The 16,215-nt window shown below is 51.1% G+C and overlaps 1 protein-coding gene across 1 annotated transcript in view; it reads left to right on the plus strand.

Moving 5' to 3' along the window:
• Sema5b (semaphorin 5B) overlaps positions 1 to 16,215 on the plus strand; it is a 123,940-nt gene that overhangs the window by 70,837 nt on the left and 36,888 nt on the right. The window contains exon 2 of the mRNA XM_076548807.1: positions 11,361 to 11,565. Coding sequence (XP_076404922.1) covers positions 11,412 to 11,565 — 154 coding nt within the window. The 5' untranslated portion in view covers positions 11,361 to 11,411. The remainder of the gene's footprint in view (positions 1 to 11,360; positions 11,566 to 16,215) is intronic.

The following is a 16,215-nucleotide window of genomic DNA, read 5'->3' on the forward strand; positions in this document are numbered from 1 at the left end:
TGATCATAGTTTGTCTATATGTTCATCTGTCTACTGATGGACACAAAATGGAGTTGCTTCTCCATTTTGGCTCTTGTGAATAATGCTGCTCTGAACATGTTGCCCCAGATAGACAGACAGATAGACATAGATGTACACCTAAGGTGTACAAATACCTTTAATTCTGCTTTCAACTTTCTCTGGAGACACCCAAAGGTGTACTTGCTTGGTCATATGATAATTCTATACTTAGTACTTAGAACAACGGTTCTCACGGGGTCCCAAATCAGATATCCTACATATCAGATATTTACACTACAATTCATAACAGTAGCAAAATTACAGTTATGAAGTAGCAACAAAATAAATTTATGGTTGGGGGGGGTCACCACAACGTGAGGAACTGGATTAAAGGGTCGCAGCATTAGGAAGGTTGAGGACCACTGACTTAGAAGAAAGAATCTAAAAATCCCTTTACATTGCCACCAACTCATCTCCACCATAGGTAAGGGTCCAGTTTCAACGGCATCCACATGGTTGTGCTACCACCACCACCCATCTTCTGGGGTTCTTTCAATGACAGAGATGGGTCTTTGGCCATGGAAGGAGAGCATGAGTGGGTTCCGTCCACTAAGGTCTGCGTTCAACCGATGAATCTGGCCTGGGAAAGAAGTCCAAGCTTTCCACTGGATTTGAATCTGGTTTTGAGCTGCGGGCATGTTTTCAAATGCAGTTCCCATTTTCTTCAGCTCCAGAACATCTGATAGCAAAATGTTTTCACAGAGGGCGCTTGCCCACGGGGAGGGGACAGGCGGCTGCTCTAATGAGTAGATAAGCAGGATGCGTGTTTGGCAATGTCCTTAGCATTTAATTCCAGTAATTAAAGTAGGCAAGCTTCCTTTGTTTTCTTTCCCCTTGCAAAAACAATGAAATATTACAGGCTATTTGGGGACCAGGGAATAAAACCCGCATCATATTGTCACAGTGCCACCATACCCCCGCCCCATTTGTGAAACTGACTGATCTGTGCAAGGCACAAACCGAACCCACTCTTCACCTGATTTCTTGAAGCCACGCTGCAGCCCCATGAGGTGCCCTGACCCATGACCTTCTCCCACCTGCATCCACCCGCTTGACTTTCCCCACAGGGCTTCCTCAAGATGGTCGCGCAACTCTAGCGCTTGGGAGGTAGGAGCAGGAGGAATTCTAGGTCATCCTTGGCTACATAGCAAGTAAAAGGACAGCCTGGGCTAGGCGAGTCTGTCTCAGAACAAAGAAACAGAGAGGCTTCCCATTCTTTGGTTTTCCTAGACGATGTGGACGCTTTCTTTCTGTGGGCTCTTGTTCTTCAGGTCTGACCTGTACTTGACTCCTTCAGAGGAGGAAGTCCAGGCTCCCTGCTCAGACCATGTTGAGGAGGATACCCCTGGAGTGGCCTGGGCTCTGCTCACAGGGCTCTGTCAAATGCTGTACCCGAACACCTGTGCTGTGTGCTGGGGGCCAGCTGTAATGCCTGGCTGCCTAGGTTTGATCGATTCTCTCCTGGTTCGACCTTTCCCAAATTGCTCATCTGTGCCTCTGTTTCCTTACCCAGGCAACGGGAATGAATACACATTAGCTGCCTGATCCATAAAGTTATTGTGCGGACTAAAAGGTGTGTCATCAAGAGCACGGGTACATAACACTGTCGTGGTGGTGATTTATTTTTCTGAGTCTTGATTCGGCCACTAGCTCCCTACCCAATCTTGAACTGGAGATGCCCTCCAAGGCCTCAGTTTCCCCAGAGCTGAAGCGTGGTGTTGCAGCCGACGATCGGCGAGAGCTTCCCTTATCCAATGGTGTGAACACCTGTTCCTTTTCCTTGGGGTGTTTGATCACAGGTGGAAGGGGTGGGTAGGAGCGCATGGATGACGTCTAAACTCAAATGGGACAAACGGACAACTTGGCCATTGTGGGAGAAATGCAGACACTGCCTTGCGGCTCCCCACACTGCTCAAGGCAGAGGAGAGGCTGAGTTAGGGAGCTTGCTCTTGAGAACGTGTTTGGGGCGAGGAAGGGATGGATGTTCCCCATATCCTCACTGCCCAGTTTCAGAGCTGAAAAATGCTGGGGAGCCTTCCAGCCCTCGGCAGCTGTTCTTGGGCTATCTGGACCCAGCCTTCCCTCTGGGCCCCAGTGGCCCAGGGGGTCCAATTGGGAAGAAAGGAGAAAAATCCGTATCCAATCTGTTCTATTCAGAGCAAGGGGAATGGAATCTACATCCCAATGTTACCTTTGTGTGAGTTTGGCCCAACTGGGCCCCCCAAGTGGTGAGTGATGTGTGGGTGGAAAGATGTTTCAGATGCCTGGCAGAGAAGCACGCAGCTGGGCATTCGGTGGCCTAGGCAGGGTGTGGGAGTGAGGGGCAACCTCACACCTTTGCCTGCTGCCAAACCACAGGCCGAGGAGGGACCGTCTCCCCTGGTCTTGTTCTCCCCATTTCCTCTTTTAATTTCCTTCTCTTTTTCTCCTCCTTTCTCAGGCAGGCAGCCAAGTGGAGAGTTTGAATGGCAGCGGAGAGGAGGGGGTGGGTACGGAGGTCTAGCCTGAGCCCCTCCCCAACAGGTCTTAGTGGAGCTGAGGTGGACAAACAGCTCCTTAGGGACCCCTTAGCTTGGCCCCTGGCCTGGGGCCTGGGCTGGGGGGGGAGGCATCCAGGTGGCTGTCAGCACTGGCTGGGGATCTGCGCTCTGCCCTGTCCATCTGGAACCCCTGGCATTTGTTCCTCCGCTGATGCCCAGGACCTGGATAAACGGGCTCCTGCAGCCCAAAACTCACAGGAGGCTGATTTGTAGCAGGAATCAGCTTAATAATTTATAGCTAGAAAGTGCTCTCCTTGGGAGAAAAAAAAAAAAAAAGAAAGAAAGCCAACTCAGGAAACCAAATTAGACTCTGCAGAAGGCTGAGAGCACGTGGCACCAGGGCTGCAGAGAGCGTGCCCACGGGCCTGGGACTGTGTGTCCTGGGGGGAGGCTGACCAGACATCCCAGTTCCATTGTTAACAGTCATGGGACCTTGGGCTGGTTCCTCAGCCTGGGTGAGCTCTTTTCTCCCAGTCAGGTGGACAATGAGCACCTTGAGATTTTTTTTACCAAGTTGCCGTGAGATCTCGCAAGGCAGGAGCTTTGCACCTTCTCTGGAACATGGCCCATGTGTTCTAGCCATTTTTACTCAAGCCCTGCTCTTTGGGGTTAGGAATTGGTTTTTACCTCTTTAATTTCACGACCCGCCCCCCCCCCAGCCTCTTTCAATGAAAAAAAAAAAAAAAAAAAGATTTTGATTGGTCTAGGAAGCCCTGCTCATCAGCAGCCATTTGAACTGTCCCAATGCTATTGTTTGGGGACAATTCTGTGGCCACTGTGGCTGTCAAGGCCTCTGTTCTGGGCCTCCAGCTTCGTTTCCCTTGTCTCTGGTGGGTGCAGCAGCTCCCAGGATTCAGCAGTCCTCCGGGTATGGGCCTGGGCTCTCTGGGGGGCGGGGGGTGCTGATTCCATTTCCCAGAGTTGTGACAATGGCCTACCCCAATGTCTGTCTGGCTTCCGGAAGCGCCAACACGACCATATGCTTGCATTGTCTCCCAACCACTGCATCTCCTGTTGACTTAGGGTCACCCTCAAGAACTGTCATGAGTGGCCTCTGACTTCCTTCTCAGAGTCCTCTCCCTCTGTCTGTGTCTCCAGCCTCTGTGGGTTATCTGAGGATGTCTAGAATCAAGACTTTGCCTGTGCTATCTCCTCTGGTATCTTCTTGGCTCCTGGTGACCGGGACACTCCACCTTGTAGTCTTCCCAGCCCCACTGAGCTCAGCCTTCTGTGTCGGGCATGCAGCATCCCCTACTTTCAGTTTTCCAGGGTGTCTTGTACCTCAGCAGCAACCCAAGTCTCTGCAGCGTGCTGACCGTCTATCCATGCTGTGGCCTCCGATGTAAATGGTGGAAGATGATTGGGACCCCATTCCCTCTTCATTCGCAGTGGAGCCAGGGATAAATTAATGCTCCTTAGATGGTCTGGGGTAGTTGACTCTGGCATGCTGGGAAAGGCAGAAAATGCCTACTGGGGTCCTGTCTGGGCTCTGTGGGGGCCCTCGTGGAAATGCACTCTGTCCTTTTCTCTCCTCTCCTTCACCCTGTGCTAAGGACAGAGGTCCATCTATCTGTGCTCCCAATGGCTCTGACCACGGCCCTCTGCCCTTCCCTGGCTCTCTACCATCTCTGTGAGAGACCATCCCTCCACAGTCACAGCTCATCTCTTGACAGTAGGTGCCAAGTGCCAGGCACTGCCCAAGTCCTGGGAGAAGTAGGTGCCTGCCTGGGTGGTATGTTTTCTCTCATATACTCAGGCCTCTACTTACCTCCAGGTACCGTCGGAAGTGACCCCACAGAGAGCACCCACAAGAAACTGGGGCAGCCATGTGAGCAAAGGCAAGAGAGACGCTGACTGGGATCTGGAAAAAATGCTTTCTTCCTGGCTCAGGGTTTCCCAAAATAGAAGGAGTCAGCTGGTGCAGTACCTCCATTCTCTCGCTGCTAGAGCACCCCTCTCCTAGACACCATGCAGGTACAACAGGAGGCCTGGAGACAGGGTCGAGTCCAGTTTCTGTGACCCCTTCTCCATCCAGCTGTCAGGCCATGGTCACCATCTCTGCTCTTTGGGGACACATTTCCTTTCTCCATTAAGATAATAGGCTCCCTGCTTGTGAGCCTCTCTCGCCCTCATGATCCCACCATACAGGACCTGGCACATAGTAGGTGTTCAGTCACACTCAGTGGAGTGCCAGGCACACAAGTGGCAACTAGCTAAATGCTCCAGACCAGTGGTTCTGAACCATCCAAATGCTGCAACCCCTGTGCTGTGGTGACCCCCAACCATAAAATTATTTTCCATGCTACTTCGTAACTCTAATTTTCTGCTGTTATGAATTGTAATGTAAATGTCTGATATGCAGGATATCTGATATGTGACCCCTATGAAAGGGTCTGTTGACCCAAAGGAGTCGTGACCCACAGGTTGAGAACCACTGCTTTAGATTCTATGGGAGTGTTTCATAAGCGTCCTGCCCTGGTCTAGCCTTTATTCTTGGTTGTTCTCTAAGGCAAGGCATGTTTACCCTTATTTACAAGTGATGAATTTGAGATCCACACCCAGGGCTGGCAGCTTTCCAAGGTCAGGGCTTTCCACAGTGCTGTGCAGAAAAAAAATTAGATGGCCTCTTGCTATGCTCTGCTGGAAATTTTCGGTTACGGTTTTACCATCAGATCAGATGCGTGTTAGAAGTGGAAATTCCTATCTTGCCCTGGAAACTTTGGATTTTAAGTATAGGAAGCCAAACTGTGTTTGGGTGGTAACAGTGTTTATCTAATGCTAATTGAGACCTGGAAAGCAAGCTCTTGAACAATCTCATCTCTAATAATAATACTAGGAAGGCTTGCCACTTAAACAGCACTTACTTTGTGGCAAGTGCCCATGAGGTGGAGCAACGTATTTAACATTTGCAACAATTCTGAGGGACGGATCTTATCTTCCCCCATTGGCCTGGTAAAGAAGCAGGAGGTACAGAAATGCAAGGTCAGGGCAGAGCAGGTACCGAGCATGCACACGGCCTTGGGGTCCACCCCCAGAACAAATAACTAAAGAAAAGGAAAGATTCAGACCTGCTGAAGAGGCCTGGAGGTCAGCTCAGGGGGCTGATTCGTTGTCATCCACCTGGCTTCCACCTGTCCCCCAGCACCACCCTCCTTAGCATGAAGCCAAAAGATACTTAACAGCTGTAGGTGGCTCCAGGCTGGCAGAACACTATGCAACCTGTCTACGGGCCAGGCAGGAAGAAGTGGTCCCTCCATGCCCATCAGTGACTTCCTCTTCTTCATCACTGGAAGACTGTGGCCCAGCCCCACAGCCATGCAGAAGCTGTGCTGGAAAGGAAGTAGACAGACACAATGGGCCATGTCTGTGACCAACTTAAATGAAAAACATTTTTTTTTAAGCAGGACTTGGGGCAGGAGAGGTGGCTCAATAGTTAAGAGCAATGATTGCTTTTCCAGAGGACCTGGGTTCGATTCCCAGCACCCACATAGAGGCTCACAACCGTCTGTAACTCCAGTCCCAGGAGATCGGAAGCCCTTTTCTGATTTCCTCTGGCACCAGACATGCACACGGTACACAGACCTACATGCAGGCAAAACACCCACCGTAAAAATAATCTTTAAAACTGGGATGTAGAGGGAGGCCGCTCAAGAAAGTAGAAATCTCATCAGGTCTCAGGAAGGGGCTAGCACTGGGGACTGGGAGGCCACGGTCATCTTCTCAAGTCTCTTCTCTCTGTGTCTCCTGTCACCTTGGTGTCTTCAGATCGTCCTCACCCACAGGTCAGGCAGAAGGTGACCACACTTCCAGAACCACAGTTCAGGTCCCTCTGTCAAGACTGACTTGACCCAGTTACCAAATTGCTGTAGGAGAGTTCCTTATTGGTCTGCTTTGATCACATGACATGAGCCGCTGCTGTGGCTAGAGTGAAGATCACATGATCCATATAAGGCTGCAGTGGCAGGGGTGGGGGTTGGGGGCTCTGCCCTTAGCTGTTGGAGTAATTTCCAAAGATAAGAATTTGCCTCCCAAGCCCAAAAGTATCTAGAACTCAGCTCCAAAGGTCTGGCGGGGGAGCACTCTGAGATGTGCTCATCACTCACCCCGTTTTGGAATGGCACCCCATTCTGCTGCCACTTGCAGAGCTGAAGCCCTTCCTTGTCACACTCTGCTTTGGCTATCAGCACCCCATATTCCAGCCCTTTCCTCCTTGCTCCTCAGATCCTGAGTTGCACCCCTCTCGGGCTCTACAGGCTCCCTAAAACAAGCAAAGAAGGCGAAGGTAGACCAGGCTCATACAGGAGCTCCTATGAGCCCCAGGTCGGTCCCAGGCTTTTCCTGCAGTCTCCTGATGGGCTTCTGTATGCGTCTGGGTGACCTGAGGATGTGCTGTGTGAGTGGCCACAGGCCTCCCTCTCTGTCTCCTCCTTCTCATGGAGGCCCAGACTCTGCCCTTCCTACCCACATTGCGTCCTGCACCTGGATGGCAGAGGACTGTGCTGGGCCCAGGTAGACCATGTGGCATTGACCTAGCAGTTATTAATTCAGGAGAGACTTGGAGAATAGCACCTCTGCTATAGAATTTGGGGACTTTAGGGCCTCGAGACTAGGGCAAAGAAGAACCCGGGATGTATTTTAGCCTAGACCCCTTGGACACAGGATCTAGCCACAGAGAACGTCAGGCCTGGGCCTGAGGCAGAGACATATAGGAGGAGGGTGGGGTTGGCAAGGTGACTGTGTTGGTTACATTCCTCGTTGTGCCCAAACACCCAACAAAGGCAACTTCAAGAAAAGACTTCTTCTGCCCCCACAGTTCACGCACCACAGTGCATCGGGGCAGAGGGGACTCAGGCTTGGGAAGGCTGGCTACCTGCATTGGCAGTGAGGGGGACACAGAGCTAGACAAGAGGCAGGCTGCGCTGTAAGCTTTAAGTCCTCCCCCTATGCCCTACACCGGTCACCTAGGCCCCACGTCCAGTGGTCCCGCAATCCCCCCAGAAGAGTGCCACCAGCTGGGGACTAAGTCTGATGGCGATGGAAGATTTCACATTCAAACCCGAACAGTGGGAGATGAGGACAGGCCTGGTCATGCTGTCTTGGACAATCTTACGAGCTGATGGGAGAAAACGTGTGTGGGCTGTGGGCTGGGTATCCCTAATTAGTCAGGGTCTCACCCCACCCCACCCCACCCCGAAAACAGGTGATACCATCCAATGGGGGGGGGAGTGATGGTATCTTAGTAAAGCCACTGTTTGCAGAGGTGTGGGAAGAGGTTTAGGGAGCAGGGGTGGGGGGGTGGGTCACTGTGCAGCACCCTGCGACCCGTAACCAAGGCTATGGTGTAACTTTGGTTCTGATGGGAGGGGACAGCCATGTTTCAGAAACCCAGAGGCAGGGGAACAGAGCTGGTGCCCTGACCTGGGTGACAGGAGTGGATGGCGGAGGGGGGTGGGGGAGGTTGCAGACACACCCGCTGCTTTCTCCTTCTCACACCTTGGCCAGGCACACAGCGGAAGGGAAGTGGGGCCCTGGATGGAGCCCCGCAGTGCCCGGTGTGTACATGGAGAGAAGGCGTAGTAGGGAGGAAGAGAGTAGGTTTGGAGATGCCAGCCAAAGGTATCACCACAGCGTCGGAGGGCACACAGGGTTCTCTGGTGCCGCCGCCGCCGCCTCCAGACACCAGAATATCTCATCACGCTGGTTGATGGATCTCCATCGGCTCTGTTCTAGTCAGGCCTGGCTGGTTAATCCTCACAAGTGCTGGTCAAGTTGGTATTGTCACCGCTATCCCCAATCTGGGGAAACCAAGGCAGAGAGAGAGGTTAAGCTGTTGTTTCTCCACACAACCTGATATTTGATCGCAGTCTTTCCTTCCTAAGAGTGGGCCCCACACCTTGATAACCGTTCCCAGACTCTGTGACCTGTTGGAAGGGCTGGGGACCAGTGTCGGGGGATGGATACAGCAGGTACCAATGATGGGATGGCACTGAGCTGCCCACAGCAGGAAACCTACCTAGTCTAGCACTGAGGAGAACGCATGTGACTGCATAAGGAAAGATGGGGAACATCTTCCCTCCCCCAGGGTCTCTACTGGAAGCTGAGAAGATGCATCTGGTGTGCCTGTGGGTGAGGGGATCTAGAAGGGTTATGAGAGCCGATTCTCCCTGGGGTATGGAATGGGCCGTGCCAGCGGGCACCTCCTGGGTCTGTTGACATGCTTCCCTCCAGCCTTAGAGCAGTTCAGCCATGATGTGCTCTATTCATCTGTGTCTGCAAACAGGCAGGAAGGATATCCTACCTAGGCTGGAAGCAAAGGTCCCAGGGTAGAAGGAGCCCCAGGAACCTCTCTCCTCTGACTCTTACCTGTCCCAATGGAGTCACCTTTGGGATCCCTCTCCCAGAGTCCCAGCTCTGCACAGGGGAAGTGATGATACCCCACTGCCCTCCTGGTCATCAGCCCAACCTAATCCATTTCACTTTCTTTCATTTCATTTCACTCTTTTCTACAGCTTTATAGTACTCCACGGCAGACACACAAACGGCTTGTTTAAGCGGCTCCTAGGTGTAGCTATTTGTGTGTTCTTTTTCTTTTTTCCTTTTGTTGTTTCTCAGAATGCCACAGAGAATTATCTTGTACACAGTTCACTTTATGCTCATACGTATGCCTCTGTGGTCTATTTTCGCATCTCAACTACGTGTTGAGAAGAAGCAGGTTTGACTTCTCAATTTACAATCTGTTGCAGATGGATGCTTACCTACAATTCAATAACAGTAAATTACTAGAGAAATGAATTGAAAAGCAACATGCAAAAACACAAGCCTAAACGTCTTTGTCTTTTCTCTTTGTTTTATGGTGCTAGGGCCTTGTACGTGAATGCCATAACTCTACCACTGAACCACACTCCCAGACACAGACATTTGATTATTAGAGTCAATGTCCAGAAAAATTACTCAGATTACCATCTAGGATTTTAAACACTGACTTCTAAGTGTCTGCATCTGTCTTACCACGGAGTTGTGGCTGTGTGAGACTCGATGCTGGATCTCACTTGGAGGACCACAGTCTAGAGTCCTATGTGAGGTCAGTGGGTCAAAGGGTAAATGTCGAGGCTCTTTTCCTGGTTACACAGGTTATCCTCCAGAGAGGCTGTGCCTTTTGACACACACCAGTAGACTAGGACAGGATGCTTCGTTTCTTCACGGCCACTTCACAAGGGAGAGCTGCCTGACTTGGCTCTTTGCTGATGGAGAGAAATGCTGTGCCAGGCTAAGTGTTCATCTGCATTGCTTTGGGGTCGTGAGAAAGTGTCCTTCAGATTTTAAGCCCTGTTCGGATTTATTTCCTTTACTCATTTTTCTACCAGATTTTTGGTCATTATCTTCTTGATTCCTAGGAGTTCCTTGCGTATTTGGGACTATTATCTCCTTGTCTGTGTTCAGAACCACAGGTATTTTTTGTCCAAGTTTGTCAATTGCCTTGTGTGTGTTCATCTGTGAGCATGAGCACTCATGCTCATCTATGTGTATAGAGGCCACAGATGGCCCTTGGTGTCATTTCTAAAAAGCTGCCCACCTTGCCTTTTCAGAGTGTTTCATGTGGCCTAGAACTTCCCAAGTAGATTATGTTGGCTAGCGAGCAAGGCCCCACCCCCGGGATCTGCCTGTCTCTGCCACCCCAGCATGAGGAATACAAGCCCTCACCTTTTTTAATCTGGGTCTTGGGATCCATCTCAGGTCTGCAAGCATTTTATAGACCGAGCTACCCCAACCCCCCCACTCCACCCTTAGACTGAGCTACCCCAACCCTCCACTCCACCCTTAGACTGAGCTACCCCAACCCCCCACTCCACCCTTAGACTGAGCTACCCCAACCCCTCACTCCACCCTTAGAAGATCTCACTGTGTAGCCCAGGCTGACCGCAAATCTTCAATCCTCCTGCCTCAGCCTCCTGGGATTGCAGATGTGTACCACCATGGCTACCTTTTGTCATCTGCCTTTTTGATGTTATTTTTAGTGGCAAGGGGTTTACACTTTCATGCAGATGTTTATATTTTCAGTGACATCAAATTTGTCAAGAGTTTCTTTGATGATGTCTGGATTTTGTTGTAGTTTTCACTCCAAGGTCCGAAGGATTCTGTTCAAATTTTCTTCCAGTATTTTCACGACTTTACCCTTAACATTCAGATCTCAAATTCAGTTTGAAATTTTCTTGGCATAAAATGTGAGCTCAGAATTGGACTTGAGGGGCTGGAGAGATGGTTCAGCAGTCAAGAGCACTGGCTGCTCTTCCAGAGGACCCAGGTTCAATTCCCAGCACCCACATGGCAGCTCACAACTGTCTGCAACTCCAGTTCCAGGGGATCTGAGACCCTCACACCAATGCACATAAAATAAATTTAAGTAAATTATTTAAAAAATTGGACTTGAATCTGAGCTTTTCTTTCTACACATGACTGCCCATTGCCCCAGTTCCATTTATTAAATGGATCCCACCTTTATCATTAAAGCTAATTTTAAAGCATTTGGAATCATAATAGAAAAGGCTCTATAATTTGTCAATTTTGTCCAGAATACCATTACAAGGGAAATTAGCTTTCAAGATATGATCTATAACTTTGCGTTATTAGAGCAGAGTAACATAAATACAATATAAATTTATTTTTAAAAAACCCTCTGGGGCCGTTGACGGCCCCGAGGAAACCGAGAGAAGTGGGCATTGATGGAAGGCGCACTTGATGAGATTGAGCGTTTCATTGCAGGTCTTTCCCGCTGGCCTGCCTCCAGGAGCTGAGGCGGCAGAGGGGCCCACCATGGTTGGTCCAGGACCCCTGGCTGTCTCCATGTTGCTGCCCAGCCTCACCCTGCTGGTGACCCACCTCTCCAGCTCCCAGGACATCTCCGGTGAGCTCAGCAGTGAGCAGCAGCTGTGTGCCCGGAAGGAGCACCCTATCGTGGCCTTTGAAGGTGAGAGCGCCCCGCACTGTCCTGAAGGACTTGGGTCAGTCCTTAGGAGGGCCTTCCTGTCTGAAGCCCTTCCTGTAGGTCCGGAGACCCTTCCTCTGATAGCTGTTTTAAGGCTAGGCAATAGTGAGCTCTGATTAATCCAGATAAAGTAGATAATTTTACCCGGGCCCTTCACCCACACCCACGCCGGAGCAGTTATTGTCTTTCTGTGGGCTCTTTGGATGGAGGATGGAGTTAATGGATGGCCCAGTGGGAGGGACTCGGATTTGGTTGGTGGTCTCAGCTCTGGAGGTTCTCAAAGTGCAGGCTCCTTTTCTTGGCTTCTCTGAGGGCAGGAGGGAGATGACTCACTCACCCAAGAGGAAGAGCCTAGAGGATCTCTGGAAGGCGTCCTTCTTGCTCGAAGCTGGCTGCAGGGATGCCTGTCTTTGGAGTCCTGGGAACCCCCAGCAGAAGGGGCCCTGGTGACTCATAACTCCTCTGCCTGTCAAGGGAGAGCGTGGGAGTGTCCTATTAAAGGGTTTCCCAATCTTGGATGTGCACATCCCTGGATGTATTCCAGGGGGTCCATAAGTTCTCCAGAATTTCTAAAATTAGGACAGCCATTAGATAGACGACAACCAAAATATAAAACACAAATCTCAGAGAGGCCTAGATCATCTCCCATGACCTGTTAAGCCATCTGAATGTCCCTGGTCACATTCATACGCTGGGAACCGCCTACATGGCAGCTCATACTGGAATCTGCAGAGGAGATGACAGGGTCCCCTGGTTCTTAATACTGACTAACACTGGCTTTGTCACTCTCTGTACTAACCCTTCAGGGGGAGGGCGGGTAGGAAGACCCAGGCCTGGGGACTGAAGGGACTTGTCAGAGCCAGCCCTCAAGGTCAGTCTCCTGATGTCACTACCGTTGACAAGCCATCAGACACTCAGCCTCCCCAGACCTGTCCTGCCATATGGAGCAGTATGGAAACCAGAGTGGAAAATCAATCACTGAGTCCGAGGCCGGGGTGGGATTTGAGGGGTAGGATGGGAGAAGAGGCTGGGGCCTTCTAGATGTTCAGGCTCCCAGCTGTGTGCCGGCTCCCTTCTCCGGGAGGAAAACTTCCAGCTGTCTTCTCCACGCTGACTTGTTTGAGCTGGGAGCCTGGCTTTGAAGGCTTAAGTGGATTATAGGAAATTAGCGATGTCTTCAGTGTACAAAACGTGCGCACACTCTCAGACTTCTGATGGCTTCTGGTGGCTCTGAGGGGGAAGGACTGAGTGAGGTGGCAGGCACTGAAGGAGCAGTCTTCCCAGGGCTGTCATCATGCCAGGAGATGCCTGTGACAGCTCTTAATGCAACATTCCCTGTCAGGGACTTTGCGTGGATGCTGGGGGGGGGGGGGGGTCCAGCTGACCCAGAGGGATCTCACCCCTTCCCCTTGTCAGAGGGTCTGTATGGGGTACTGGGCTGAAGGGGAGACAGGAAAAGTGAAGTTGGGTTCTGAGTTCCTGGGCTTCCAATGAGCAATTTTAATCATTATGTGGGAACTAAATGCACCTGACTGTCCACCCCACCCTCTTACAGAATGAATGACTCGGTCACATCATCATCAATATCCTGTCAGTTTTGAGTTGTCACACCCATTCACAAAATTAGTGTGTGTGTGTGTGTGTGTGTGTGTGTGTGTGTGTGTGTGTGCGCGCACGTGCACATATGTATGTATGTTTTCCTGGGGACTGGGGCCAAGGACTCATTCATGGTAGGCGCACCATATTTGAATTATTTAACGACCCTGTTTGGTGCCAGGCATGGACCAGTTGCTATGGGGCCTCAGAGGCAAGCACGTGTTTCCTTTGGTGCTCAGTCATTTCCTATTATTCCTCAAAGGTCTGAGCCCTTAGCAGCTCTGTTTCCTGGGTCTCCTCACATCTGTAGTACACTAAGCACACAGTAGGTCCCACGGGGGAGGGGCTGTTCCAGGGAAGTCGTTCTAATCCAGCTCAACACCAACCACTTCCAAGACCCCAGACCTTATGCTGCACATCTGAGTGAGCCACGGGCCTCCCACCTTGCAGCGTGAGCTGCCTTCTCTTCCCCAGACACCTGACAGATCTGTGACTAACCCCCAAGCATCCACAAGCATCGGGCAGTGGCAGAAGCAGACTGGCGGCTTTTTGTTATATACGGTTCAATTTCCTCCTGTGGGTTCCTTTTGAGGAGGCCCACCTGGGTTTCTCTTTGGCCTGTGTATTATTCGTTTGCCACAGCATGCCCTTTGTAGATGGCAGGGAGAAGCCAGCCCGGAGTTAACACTGGCAGTGGTTAATCCACAAAGTGGGTAATTGAATTGACTATAATTAAAATCACAGGCGCGTCATGGAGAATGTCATTTTTCTCTTAAAGTCGCCGTCCAAAGCCTCTGCTGCACACGGAGCTCAGAACGTGCTTGGTGTTTTAAAGCCTTCCCTCTGGTCCCCTTTGCCTGTTTAATAAGAGGAGGCTGGCTCTCTTCCCAAGGCCTCCCCAGGACCGCGGCACTGCGCCCAGCCATGGCCCCCTCATGTGGGCCATGGCTGTGTGAGTTCCTTCAGAGCTGGGGGAGAGGGGCATCAACGGAAAGAGGCCCCCACTTCCACCTCCTCACTGTCCTCGAAGCCCAGGCCCTTTCCTCCTTGCCTCTCCCCATGGAGAACAGACCTGAAAGGAGACCCCGCTGAGTCCTCAGGCGGTATCTGAACCAGTCATCCCATCTCCCTCCTATCTGCTGCCCTTCACCTGAAATGCCCTGACCACCGAGAAGTGCTACCGTCAGGGACCACCTGGTCTGAGGAGGCACACCCCTGCAGAGTTATAGTAAAACCCACCGTGAATTGCACAGAGAGGGTGGAGAGGATGTGGAGACAGTCAATCAAGGTGGTCTTCCTGGAGGACATGAGCACTCCATTTAGTCTCGACCAGGATTCCCTGTGGCCCTGGCTCAGCTGAAAACTAGCCCACTGGACTTCAGACTCTTCTCCTTGCCCAGATGCCGTGAGACTGTATGACAATTCTTGCCAACACACAGCCACCTGCTGGGGCTTAAAGAGTTTGCTTCATTTTGTTGCAGGATTTTTCTCCCTCACCCTTTTTTTTTTTCTTTCCTTTTTTTTTTTTTTATCGTGCATATCACAGTTTTCTGAAAAACATCCAACTCGCAAAACCTCCAGCTCTCCCGGGAGTGATTAAGTGTTTGCCTGTCGTGCAGAAATGAAGGGCCGCTTTTACTCTGTAGTGGAGGGATAATGAGCAATGATTTATATCTCTTGGCTTACACACACACACACACACACACACACACACACACACACACACACACACCCTTCTGGACGTTGTGTAACAGTTGTTCACAGTGGCGAGAAAGCGTGGGGCTTCCCCATCAGCATCCTCCCCTCCCCTCCCCCACGCACAGGACCTGCAAGAGAAGTTCCAGTACTATGGATCAACCTGGGAGAAGTGGGTCTCCAGGAGAGGGATCGAGGAAAAGTCGGCCAGCTTCCACCCATCAATTAGACCACGAGGCCCTTTCTTTGCCCACCCAGTCCCCATGAAAGGCTTTGGCTTTGACAGGAAGAGTGTGCACCCAAAGACAGAGGTAGACACTGACTGCCCAACCTCTGCCCCTCCCACCTCCGTGGTATCTTTTTTTTTTTCACTATTAAATTTTTAAATCTATTTTACATACCAACTACAGTTTCCCCTCCCTCCTCTCCTCCATTCCATCCCCCCACCTCCTTCCCCCCATCCACTCCTCAGAAAGGGTAAGGCCTCCCATGGGAGCCAACAAAGCCTGGCATATCAAGTCGAGGCAGAATCAAGCACCTCGCCCCTGCATCAAGGCTGAACAAGGCATCCCACCATAGGGAACAGGTTCCAAAAAGCCAGCTCATGCACCAGGGCCAGATCCTGGTCCGACTACTAGGGGCCCCACAAATAGAACAAGCTTCACAACGGTCACCCACATGCAGAGGGCCTAGGTCCGTCCCACACAGGCTCCCTAGCTGTCGGTCTATCTTATCAGAAAGCCCGATCCTCTTTCTAGGAGTTGAATTCATTCACGAATTCAAACGCTGTTATAAGGGTGGGGCCTGGAGGTATCTGGAGCCAGGGCAAACCTTGCCAGGCTGAACACACACTGCGGAAGAATAAGGATGTCAGGTAGCAGAAGCCTGTAGGGTGTCTTCAATCCTGCTGGGTGGAGTCGGGGAAGTCTTGGAAGAGGTGGGGATGGGGCTGGCAGAACTGTATTATTAAAGGGATCATGGAGGCCGGGCGGTGGTGGCGCACGCCTTTAATCCCAGCACTCGGGAGGCAGAGCCAGGCGGATCTCTGTGAGTTCGAGGGCAGCCTGGGCTACCAAGTGAGTTCCAGGAAAGGCACAAAGCTACACAGAGAAACCCTGTCTCGGAAAAAAATAAATAAATAAATAAAATAAAATAAAGGGATCATGGAGTACAAAGGTTTGTGGGCTCTAAGGAATGGATTAGGGAAGTACGAAATGTTCTAGATTAGCGTGGGTGGAGTGAAGAGCTTGAGTGAAGGCAGTTAGCTGGGGAAGTCAGTGGGGCCAGAGCCCAAAGGTCACAGGAGTTGAGACATGTTTGGGGATGCTTCGAGGGATCTAA

This window comes from Peromyscus maniculatus, chromosome 12 (genome assembly GCF_049852395.1).
Source record: "Peromyscus maniculatus bairdii isolate BWxNUB_F1_BW_parent chromosome 12, HU_Pman_BW_mat_3.1, whole genome shotgun sequence".
NCBI lineage: Eukaryota > Metazoa > Chordata > Mammalia > Rodentia > Cricetidae > Peromyscus > Peromyscus maniculatus.